This window comes from Carcharodon carcharias, chromosome 10, assembly GCF_017639515.1.
Source record: "Carcharodon carcharias isolate sCarCar2 chromosome 10, sCarCar2.pri, whole genome shotgun sequence".
Classification (NCBI taxonomy): Eukaryota; Metazoa; Chordata; class Chondrichthyes; order Lamniformes; family Lamnidae; genus Carcharodon; species Carcharodon carcharias.
The window spans coordinates 45,773,083-45,785,800 of NC_054476.1; the positions used below are offsets into that span (position 1 = coordinate 45,773,083).

The 12,718-nt window shown below is 39.9% G+C and overlaps 1 protein-coding gene across 1 annotated transcript in view; it reads right to left on the minus strand.

Annotated features, from left to right (window-relative positions):
• Positions 1–463: 463 nt before the first annotated feature.
• lmo1 (LIM domain only 1) overlaps positions 464–12,718 on the minus strand; it is a 56,926-nt gene continuing 44,671 nt past the window's right edge. The window contains exons 3-4 of the mRNA XM_041197701.1: positions 3,081–3,206; positions 464–883 (exon numbers count right to left, since the gene is read on the minus strand). Of these exons, the coding sequence (XP_041053635.1) occupies positions 778–883; positions 3,081–3,206 (232 nt within the window). The 3' untranslated portion in view covers positions 464–777. The remainder of the gene's footprint in view (positions 884–3,080; positions 3,207–12,718) is intronic.

A 12,718-nucleotide genomic window follows, 5' to 3' on the forward strand; every position in this document is an offset into this window, starting at 1 on the left:
CCAGATGCTGCCTGATCTGCTGGGCATTTTGTTTTTTATTGTTCCACCTTCAGTTATGTCAACCTGTAAATAGATTAATAAAGTCAACTCTTGTGAGAGAGACACTACATACACAAGCAGCTATTCAGAACTCAAGCTACCAACAGACTTGAATTTGTAACAACTGAAGATGAACAAGGGGAAATAAAATTTGATATTTGACAAAAAATTGCACACTTTGTGATGCTCCTGTACAATTATTTCTTTACACTTTTAATGGCGGGATTATAATTTGGTCTAGTTATGTACCAAAATCAAAGCACCAGATCAAGATCAGTAAAAAAAAAACAGGTTGCAATGAAAAATCCTATAACTTCACATAAGCCAGTATTTGAGGTGCAAGTTTTCAGGATTGATCAGCATATCTTTCTGAAGTAGCTGTTCATTGGCTGAAGTTTAAAAAAAGTCAATGTTCACAAGTAGGAACATTTAAGTTTCTTTAATGCACACCAGTAATAATAAAATTGCATTACATTTATGTAAAATAAATGTTCCAGTTTATATATACAGAAACACTGTACATACCCTCCCAGACCCAACATCACAAAACGTACAGGCAAAGCACTGCCCAGCTAAACAGGCACAGCTGTGCATCTAAAATCTTAACTGCTCAGTGTTGGAGAAAGTTACTTTAATCCATCCCGGACTAATTGAAGTGTTGCAAGCAAGCTGACAGATGCTCTCCATTTTCGTTTAAGTGTTGAACATCCCATAATGCTTTAGAAGGCCATGGGCAAGTCACTGAACTTGTGATGAGAAACTTCCATTCATTGCCCCTTCCTCATAGTCCATTTGGCAGAGGATCATGTTATTCTTCAGAAAAAATTTGTCTCCCACACAAAACCTAAAAAGAAATGAGAAAGTCACAAGTACTCTAGGGAGTTTAGCAGGATTTTCCATGGTCAATGGCCTTGTGCCATTTCACAAATCTGGCTGACCCAAACATGCAGCTGGCATGGAGATTCTCTTCAAATACTGCCATGGGTCTTACATCCACATAAAAAAGGCAAACTGAAGAGCAGGCTGTTCCATCCAACATTCCTTCCCCAGCCAAAAAAACTAACAGGATTATCCATTCATTTATGGATTGAGATCTTGCTGTGTGTAAACTTACTGCTTCATTTGTCGACAAGGTGACTACAAATCGTAAGTAATTAATTGTGAATAGCTTTAATACATACTGATTGAGCATTAAAGCATTGTAAAAGGATACAGTAGTATAGTGGCTGTGTTACTGGACTGGTAATTGAAAGATTTGGACCAAATCCAAGACGAGTCAAATCCCATTTTGGCAGTTTGAATTTGAAATCAGTTTATTCCAGAATTTGTTTTAAAGGTTAGTATGGCAATAGTAATGGCTGCAAAAATATAACTGGTTCACGAATAAAAACAAGTGCTGGAAAAACTCAGCAGGTCTGACAGCATCTGTGGAGAGAGTGAAACAAAGTTAATAATATCTTCAGAACTGTTCGCTAATGCCTTTTACAGAATGCAATCTACCATGCCTAACCTGCTCTAGTCAGTGATTCCAGCCCCATACCACATGTGCACTCTTGACTGCCCTTAGTAAATGGGACTAGTGAGCCCTGATCAGGTGCAAACCATTACAAAAAGATCCCCATTGATTCAGGCACTACAACACCACCTCAAGGGCAGTTAGTTGGGTAAATGCAGGCCTTACCAGCAACATCCATATTCTGTGAATCAATAAAAAAAGTACAAATTTGATTCCTCCACCATAGCTTATTTCATTGCGCATTTGAATTTTCAGCAGGAAACTCTAAAAGACAATCAGTAATGAAACTCATTTGACCCACTTTGTCCAAGAATTAACTGGAGTTAGTTCAGTTACCAGGAATGAGGGTTAGGATTTAGAAAAGTATGTGCCTGGAATGGTGTTTTATCAATTTATTCACTCATGGAATGCGGCCAGGCTGGCATCTATTGCTCTCACGGCAGTGAGCTGCCTTCCTGTACTGCTGTAGTCCATGTGGTATTGGAACGCCCACAGTGCTGTTAGGGAGGAGTTCCAAGATTTTGACAAGCAACATGAAGGAACAGCGATACAGCTCCACATCAAGATGGTGTACAGATTGAAGGGGAACTTGTAGGGAGTGGTGTTCCCATGCATCTGCTGCCCTTGTCCTTCGAGGTGGTAGAGATGCAGGTTTAGAAGGTGCTGTCTAAGGAACCTTGGCGAGTTACTGCAATGCATTCTGGAGATGGTACACACTGCTGGCCATTGTACCTTGGTGGAAGGAGTGAATGGTTAAGGTGATGGATAGGGTGCCAATCAGTGGGCTGCTTTGTCCTGGATGGTGTTGAGTTTACTACATAGTACATCAGCAGAAATAAGGTGGTTCTCTCATCACAGTAAACATTCACACAAGAAATGCATCATTCATGCCATCTAGTTACCTGCCAGAAGCCCATTAACTGGCAACCTAATGAGCCAATTCCGCAGGGGAAGATCAGAGGTCAAGTCTTTAAATTTCTTTTCCAACCAAAAATAGTCAATAAAAAGGGAGAGATCTTCCTTCCCATATTAGTGTCAACTTGTTTGAGAATTTAGAAAAAGCATTGGGCCTACCAAGAGGGATATGATAATCCTGTAATATTTCTCCTGTAAAATAGAATTTGCTTCCCAGCCTTAAAAGCAACCTTAACTCTAAGACACATTCACCCTCTTGAGGTGCCATTGTAATGCCAAGTACAGTTTGGTGCTCCCTCATTTCAGAATCAGTAGGAAAAAAAGTAATCTCCATTGGAGATGTAATAACCAGTATCCACATTTATCCAAGCAAAGCTTTAAAAATGTTCCTCCCTGGCATATTAAATTGGAGCCACATAAGAAAGACCATGCCAAGTAGGTACATTTAATATGGGGAAAAAAATTAGGAAAGTTACGCATTTCAGTTAACCAACCAGTACCTCCAAGACTTGTTACTCAGATTTTTAAAAACAAGCCCAGAAAATTTCATTTGTAGAATACTTAAAAACTTATTGGCCTTTGCTGGATGCAACGTATTTCTCTGCCTTACCTTTGATTACAAAGCTGACAGGCAAAGCAGTCCAAGTGGTAGACATTTTCACGGGCTCTCATCACCATCTCAAAGGCAGGGATCAGTTTACTGCATGCTGCACAATTCCCTGTGGTACCAAAGAGCCTAGCCAATAAAAAAAACAAAATGACTTTTGATAAGCTCAATGCAAGCCATTTGAACAAAGCAGCACATCCACGGCAAACGGTAAAAGCTTAAAAAGATTCCATTCCATTTAAATGTTAGCCAAATTCTGGGATCTGTGACAGCTCACGGGACAATGGGGCAGAAGATTTTGCGAATCACTAACCTTACATTCTACGTTTCTAGATAAACTAGAAATCCTTTGCCACTTCAGTGAAGTGCTAACATTTTCCCCATTAAATCAGAATGGGTTACAGGTTCAAGCCCACTCATGATTTGCCTACAATTCAATGCAATAGCCGAGTGCCGGAAGTAATGCCATATCTGTTTATGTGGACATAAAAGATCCTATGGCACTACTTGAATAAGTGCAGAAGGTCTCCTGACCTCAGCTAGCAATCATCCCTCAAAACATTAATTGGCTATTCATCTTGTCATAGAAAGTCAAACAGCAAAATGTCTGGCCCACGTGCCTGCAAAATGGAAAGCAGCTACACTTTGATTGTGAAACACTGAGGAAGACACTAGATATATTCAAGTTCTTTGCTTTAAAATGGTCTGGTCTACCTGCACATTCAATTACATTTCTGTCCAATGTCCTTCTGCCTCATTACATTAAAAAGGTGGAGTATAAGTGCAAGTTGCCAAATACTTCATGTTTAGTGGCAGACATTTCCTTTGCCATCTGAATGTGAAAATTGTAAAAACTACATAGGGGTAATGTGAACCAACCACAATCTAGGGATGCAACACCATGAAACTAAGACTAGATACTTAAGAGTCATATACATGTCCTTCTCTGAAAAATGGACAATGTATTTTTGATGAAGCAAAGTTTGGTTCGAATTGCATGTTGCTTTATTTAGATGAAATATAAATTTGTTTAATTCACAGTTGTGTAATGATTCAATGTGCTCACATTTTCTTTTTGTAAGTTCAGGAGTAACTCAAAATTCTGCCCCCGCAGTCCAGCAGTTGAAGCTTTTCAGTCTTCTGCTGATTCCTTGTAGAATACTCTGTTTTCAAAAAGTCTTCCCCTGGTTTTTTTTTTTAAATATGTCACAAAGCACAACTCAGACTGGCTGAATAAATTTTTTCCAACACAAACAGCAGTGCCTTCTTGAATACCCAAATAAGCTGTTTGTCTACTCTCAGAACTAGCTTCCAATTAACATATTATGCCACCTTTTATTTGGGTGAGTAAATTTACACATTAACTCCCAAAATTAAAGGCAATTTTAAAATGTTGGAAGATGCAAATTCAAAAAACCATGTACTTCCCTTTTCCCCCTGCTCCGCCCACCCCAAATCAGATTTCCAAATGAATTGCCAGATCTCTAGCTTCAACTACATTGCACCAGCCATGTCTATCCATCCTCTGGCTTCAGTCACAATCTTCCATACTTTTTCCCCTTACAGATTCAGTGTCATTGGATTGAGCTTCAATTTCTAATTCTAGATCATTAATGGACAGTAAATGAGCAGTCTCATCTGTGACCCTTCCTCTTGGAGGAAAACTTCCTTTTACCTTTTTTCTGCTCCCCAATCATTTCATAATAGCCACATGCCTTTTAATTGTCAAAAATTTCTAGTTGTGCCTCAACTGTTCTAAGAATCTTTAGAAGCCATACCCATTCCATATAAAACAAAATTGATTTCATTTAGGACATCTGTAAATCGCTGCATGAATAGTTACCAGAGAAGACAGGTAACATCTAGTTCACTCCTAGATGTATTTCACTGTTAAAGCGATGCCCACAAAGGGTCAAAATCAGAGGGTAACTGGTCAACTAATTGACCCAGATGGTATAGCAATGGATGCTCTACCATTTCAACCCACTAGTGCTAGTCAGCTGTCAACTCGACTTGCTCCATTCCCTTAACCTTTTACAAAAGAATTTAAAAGTCATTGACCCATAAGTGTTAACCTGAGTATTTCCAGCATTTGCTTATTTTTTGTTTTCCTCATGGCCTCGATATCATTTGAAGTATTCCATGTGTCAATTTATGTCTGCTATCAATTCTGTAAATAGCAGAAACAATTGTCTTTCTCCAACCCACCAAAACTTTTACAAGAAAAGGTCCATTAGGTCCCCTTAATGCATTATGTAGGCATTTTGTCAGCTGCTCATAATCATAAGCTCTCATTTTAGTGAACTTGAACTGTATTTTTTCCAATTAATTCAATGGTTCTCTTTAATGGAGTGTCTACTAGTGGACAATATTCCAACTGCTACCTAACCACGTTATGAAATTCATGATCCCTTCCTTTTTATAATGGCCCTATTTATAAATCCATTTGTTTATCTTCCCTTTTCTAACTGCATTCATTTATGCATTTGGAGATCCAGAGATCAATATTTCCAGATAACAGGTTATAATTTTACTACTTCATATCAGCACATTTTAATGGATTGTTACTATCTGCCCATTCTAACTAGTTATCCTATCTCTTGCATTCTTCAGTTTGCCAAATCAAATTTAGTGTCAAAATTCAATGCATCATTTTTGGGATAAACTATTCCTGTTCTATCAAGTAAACATCCATTAACTGTCCCATCCAAAGACAGGAAGGAAAATATATATTTATGTCAACCTGACTACTCAAATTATTTTTTATTAGATGGATCAAGGCTTTTCCCTGAATAGCCATGGCTCATACCAGAGGAAGTTCTAGCTTTCAGCAGAGACCTCGTTATCTTCAATGAGGCACTAATACCCAGAATGACTGCAGAAAATCACATTCCAAAAGAAATGCACAAAACCCCTTTACATTTCTAAGGCAGAGCTGGCCAATGGAGACAGCACGTCTGCCAGGACAAGAGACCCGACAACCCTATTAAATACCTCAAGATTCCAGAAGTGGGAAAATACATCCTTCGTCCAACACCCAGGAGAAGTGGGAGGTGTCACATGACCTCCCCCAAGCTGCTAGAACCTATAATATTGCCTTATGGAACTAAACCCAGGCAGTCTACTAATTTACCATCTAACAGGTAGAAGAAAGAGCTCTGTCCAGGCAAAGTGCCTGGTCCTTATCTACACTGAACCACAGGAACATTGGAACTCTGTGCCTATAGGACTCCTTCACCTTTACGTGTCTTCATCACAGAAGTCATTGCTTCTGGGAAGATGGAACACCCTACAACAGTTTCAGCCTGCTAACTTCTGAAGGAATACCCCATTGGACTTGGATTCTGAACTCTGGATTCACAAGAAGCCATAACTCATTCTTATCATGGTCTTGCTCTGCACCCCTTGATTTTCCTTATCCCTCTCTTGGGTGTTATTTTCACTAATGTGGAGTTTTACTTGGAGCTGGTGTACTTGGTCACTGCCTTCATGCCCTCCAACTCAGGCAGCAGGCATATGGTGGCCTGTATCTCCCAGGAGCTGATGGCACTGCGCTGTTGTAGTGGGTCAGATGGAAAGCCTCACCCCCGATGCACTTGAAAATGTCGTTGACGAACGAGTTCATGACGCTCATGGCCTCAGATGCTGGTGTCGGGGTGAACCTGCTTCATCACTTTATAGATGAAGTAAGTCTTTCTTGGATCTCTTCCTATTCTTGCTGCCTTTTGGTGGCACCCTCCTCTGGGCTTTCTTGGCACCTTTCTTGGAACTTGGAAATCAATGCTTTCATCTCGTCTGCCATAGTTAGTGAAAAGGGGCACTGTGAAACCCCTTTCCTGCGTTTATGTAAAATAAACCAACCCTCTTATTTTACCTGATCGAATTCTGTGGGATTATTAATAGAGGATTGGATCACTCCAAACTAAAAGATTGGGGAAAGCACATCACCTATAAAAAAGGGGGAAAATCAGAAATCAAAACACCTGTTTATGGACAGGTAGCAAGAGGAGAAATCAGGGCTGGTTAATTTAGTCCCCCACCTGTCCATAACAACTGCTGCTCTTTCCTAGGCCTCATTGTAACTGTGACAACCTTTAACCCAGAGACAGTAGGGTAAGGAAATGTCTCTGAAATCTGTTTGTTTTTAAAGATTATATGAAAAGGACTGGAGCTTGCATTAATTGTAAAAGGGATCAATAGTACCTTTCTTGGATAAGAAATACTGGTCCATGTGACCTGGCAATTGATGACCTGGAAACAGTACCAACATACAAGAGTTGAAGGGATTCAAGAGGTACTGTGCAAGCTGTCTAAAATGTTCTAAAACCTGGAAAGCTGTGTGTGTAGCTCAGAAATGCTAAGAGTTGGGCGTTTCCCCAGAAGCAGCCAAATCATGAATCAGGGTGTTATTAGTTGGTTGAAAAGGAACTCTGGAAAAGGCTAGGACTGTTGTAATCTGGGGGAAGAGAAGGTCTGTAGAAGTGTGCATTGCAGCTATTGTCAGAGGGCTTCAGATCTATCCTACGTGAATAAAGAACAGCATATTGTTAAACTGTGTAGCAATGTAGTGTGACATTCGTGCAGGGAGTGATGCAATGGTACAAATGCTTATGGTTTGTTGCATTGCCTAAGTGAAATTTACCTTATCTGAATTAATAGGCAATTGATACTTCATGTGTAATGTGTTGGTTCCAATTTGTAACTTTTAGCCTAACAAAGTGAAATCGATTATTTCTTCATTCAGGGGCCATTCAGTAAATTTTGGTTTTGTTTTCCCAGAGGGACTATAACAATAACTTATCCTCAATTATAAGGCTCATGGTCTTTTTAGATTTTGGAATCCTATACACATGAATAAGCTCCCTTTATATATTCACCTTTCTTCAATTTAACCATGATCTAACCTTTCAATCCACTTTGACTACTCCAGATGAGACCAACTCATTACGGACTCTTTACCCAGAATACAGGTGAGACTAGCTGGCCTACCTACAAGCCCTGGCTTATCCATTTTTTAAAAAGGTGCAATATTTGCCACCAAGTCTCCTTTGGCTTAAATCTTATTTTGAAATACTTATAGAAAATATTAGCCCTGCCATTATCTTTCCAAAACTTATTCTTGAAAAGTGGCGATCCACCTTCTTGAACTGCTGCAGTCCATCTGGCATCTGTAGCTGTTTGGTACAACCGAGTGGAAATCAAGAGTCAACCACATTGCTGTGGGTCTGGAGTCACATATAGGCCAGGCCAGGATGACATTTTCTTCCATAAAGGACATGAAGTGCAATTTTTTCCTTAAAAATGACAATTGATATAGTTTCATGGCACCATTACTGAGACTAATTAATTGAATTTAAATATTACCAGCTGCCAATGGGAGTTGAACCCTTATCCCCAGAGCTGGGTCAAAATCCTGAAACCCTAACAGCACTGTGGGTGTAACTACACCACATAGACTGCAGCAGTTCAAGGCAGCAGCTCACCACCACCTTCTCAAGAGCAATTAGGGATGGGCAATAAATGCTGGTCCAGCCAGCGAAGCCCACATCCCATGAATGAATAAAAAACTAGCCCAGCGACATTAACACTATGCCACCAACTATGCAAAACATTGGTCATCGCCAACTTTTTCCAGCCCTATAGCGAGAGAACTCTGCATCCCTTCAATTTTGAACTCTTGTACGCTCCATTTCCTTCTCCTTCCATTTTGGTTGAATGCTCCAGTAGAGTGCCTTAATAAGCATTACAGCTTCCCTTAAACATAGGATGTTTTAGTGTGCCTTGAACTGATCTGGTTAAGTTTGGGAAGCATGCTCAATACTAAAGCAATTTCAAAAAGTTTGAAAATTGTGTTGAATGCAAAAGGTGCTTAAAGGATTTGTCTTTTTACACTTAATTCTTGTATCATTTGGACTTTTGCGACTAGAAGTTAGTTTAGTTTATAAAGCCCATTTTTTAAACTTTGTATCTCAATACTAAGCAAAGAATTGCATTTTGGCTACAAACTCAGCCTGGTGGGTTATTTTGGTTCAGAAAAATCAAATTTAATTTTATGAAATCAAATTGTAAATATAAAGATAGAAGCCTGAAGAATAGCCCAACTTGTGTACTAAAACCAGTTACTGTATTAATTTTTTAAAAATTAAAATCGCTTCAGTTTTGAAATCAGGATGAATGACTACTTAAAGTACTAGAACTCATTAAGGAAAACAAATGAAAGGCCTGCTTTAATTAGTAGCTATGCCTGTAAATGAATTGGAAAATTAGAAGGGAATTTAATACTATACCATGTTGTGAAAATGTAATTACTTCTATTTCCTACACAAATCTGATTCCTGTAAAAGGAAAAGGATGTAAGTACTAAAATGCTACAATCTCATCTCTAGAACTCGGCTACACCTACTTTCCCCTCCACCAAAAAATGTTAGTCTACAGATAGCTTCAAGGATCAGTCATTAGGCTTCTAATACTAAGTAGTAATGCAAGCAGCTGGTGAATATCTTCGAGGAAGGGTTGTTTCTTCTAGTAAGGTTTGTTAAGTATTAGCAGGATTTGTCAATATTAGTCAAGGTATATTGGTAAGATTTATTAGCAGTAGCAAGACTGACTAATAAACAGGCAGGGCTGCTCTGACCTCTGGAGTACACATCCTGTGCTATGGGAACTGCAGGATACTTGCTGTGTCCTGGATAACCATTTGTGCAGAAGTGGCAGTCTGAGCTCTGGCTTTGAGAACTTGAGCAGTAGGTGACACTGGCGTATCCATGAAGTTGAGTGCTTCATGGATAGCACATTAATAGATTTGGTCACCCCACAGCTTAAAGAGTATGCAGGTAGAAGTGGGGGGGGGGGGGGGTGGGGACAATGCATGACCACCAGGCACCAAAAAGGAGCGGGCAGGTGGTGCACAAGTCCCGAGTGCATCTAACTCTCCAACCAGTATTCAGTTCTGAATATTGATGAGTGATGGTTTATCTGCTGAGTGCATCCAGAGCCAAGTCCACGGCACCATAGGTAGCTCAGCTGTACAGGAGGATAGATGACTGGAAAATCTAGTGAAAGGTGATTCAATAGTAAGGGGAATTGATGGGTATTTGTGTTGCAACAGGAATCCAGGTTAGTGTTGCCTCCCTAGTGCCAGGGTCAAGGATGTCACAGCACCCTGAGTGTAAGGGATTGGGGGGGTGGGGGGGGAGATCAGCCAGTAGTTGGGTTCCACATTGGTACAAAGAACATAGGAAGAGGGGCATTGTTCTGCAATCAGAATTTAGGAAGGAAATCAGCAAACAGGAGCTCAAAAGTAGTATTCTCAGGATTACTCTCACTATCACGTGCAAGTTTAATGCAGGAGGGTAAAGCAGATGAATGCATGGCTGGAAAGATGGTATAGGAGGGAGGGCTTTAGATTCCTGGGATATTGGGACCTGTACAAGCAGAATGGTTTGCACCTAAAAAGAGTTGGGACAGAGTTCCTTGTGGGCTATTTTACTAGTGCTATTGGGGAGGGTTTAAACCAACTTGGCAGGGATATGGGAACTAAGAAATAAAAAACAATACCACCAAGGTGCACAGCATACTGGGAGAGATAGAAAATACTAGAACAAAGAATAGCACTAGAATGAGGGATGGCAAGTTAATAGATGGGGTCAGAGTAAGGGAGAAAGTAATAAGATCCACATCATGGTTACTGTGCATGTGTATGAATGCAGTGTGGTAAATAAGATTGGAGAATTACAGGCACAGATTGCCATGTGGAAATATGATGTGGCTATAACAAAGACCTGGCTCAAAGATGGGTAGGACATACATATGAACATATGAATTAGGAGCAGGCCACTCAGCCCCTCAAGCCTGTTCCACCATTCGATAAGACCATGACTAATCTGAATGTAACCTCAACCCCACATTCCTGCCTATCCCCAAGAAGCCTTCACCTCCTTGTTAATCAAGTATCTACCTAGTTCTGCCATAAAAATATTCAAAGGCTCTGCATTCACTGCCTTTTGAGGAAGAGAACTCCAAAGACTCTCGATCATCAAAAAATTTCTCATCTGTCTTAAATGAGTGACCCCTTATTTTAAAACCAGAGCCCTAATTCTAGATTCTCCCATAAGAGGAAACATCTCCACATCCACCCTGTCAAGACCCCTCAGGATCTTAAAAGTTTCAATCAAGTTGCCTCTTACTCTGCTAAGTGGCAGTGGATACAAGCCTAACCTGTCCAACCTTTCCTCATAAGATAACATGCCCATTCCTGGTATGAGTCTAGTAAATCTTCTCTGAACTGCCTCAACGCATTTACATCTTTCCTTAAATAAGGATACTATTACTGGACATAATACTCCAGATGTGGTCTCACCAATGCCCCACACAACTGAAGCATAAGCACCTTACTTTTGTAATCAATTCCCCTCACAATAAAATTGTAAATTCTATTAGCTTTCTTAATTGCCTGTACCTACAATCTAGCCTTGTAATTCATGCACAAATTCACCCAGGTCCCTGAGAATTGGAGCTCTGCATTCTCATCATTTAGATAAGCTTTTTTATTCTTCCTACCAAAAATGGACAATTTCACATTTGCCCACATTATACTCCATTTGCCAGAACTTTGCCCGCTCACTTAACCTATGTCCCTTGTAGCCTCATGTCCTCTTGATAATTTACTTTCCTACCCATCTTTGTTATCAGCACAGTTAGCAACCATTCCTTCAGCCCTTTCATCCAAGTCATTTATATAAATTCTAAAGTTGAGGCCCCAGCACTGATCCCTGTGGCACACCGCTCATCACATCCTGCCAACCAGAAAAAGCCCCATTTATGCCAAATCTGCTTCCTGTTAGCTAACCAATCTTTACTCCTACACTAAGCTTTTTTTCCACAATAACCTTTGATGTGGCACTTTAGCAAATGCCTTCTAGAAACCCAAGTACAGTTCATCCATCAGTTCCCCTTTATCCACAGCACATGACTCCTTCAAAAGAATTCCAATAAATTGGTTAAACATGATTTCCCTTTCACAAATCCATGCTAAATCTGCCTGATTGCCTTGAATTTTTCCAAGTGCCCTGCTATAACATTTTACAGGTCAATTAGCTAACATCTGTCATAGGGAAAATGTTAGAAACCATTATTAGCTTCCTTTGTCTCTCCCTCTCTTTGAATAAATTAGTTACATTTGCTATTTTCCAATCTAATGGAACCTTCCCCAAATCTAGGGAAGTTTGGAAAATTAAAACCAATGCATCAACTATCTCGCTAGTCGCTTCTTTCAAGACCCTGGGGTGATGTCCATCTGGATCTGGGGATTTGTCAGCTCTCAGCCCCCCCCAACAATTTGCTCAATACCATTTCCTTGGTGATTGTAATTTGAGTTTCTCCCTCCCATTTCCTGATTTACAGCTATTTCTGGGATGTTGTTTGTGTCCTCTATAGTGAAGACCAAAGCAAAATACCTGTTTAATTGAACTGCCATCTTCCTACTTTCCATTATCAATTCCCTGGGCACTTTCTACGGGACCAACATTCACTTAACTTTTCTTTAAATATCTAAAGAAACCCTTACTATCCATCTTTATATTACTAGCTAGCTTTCTCTCGTACTCTAATTTTTCCCTCAATCTTGTCATTCTTTGCTGTTT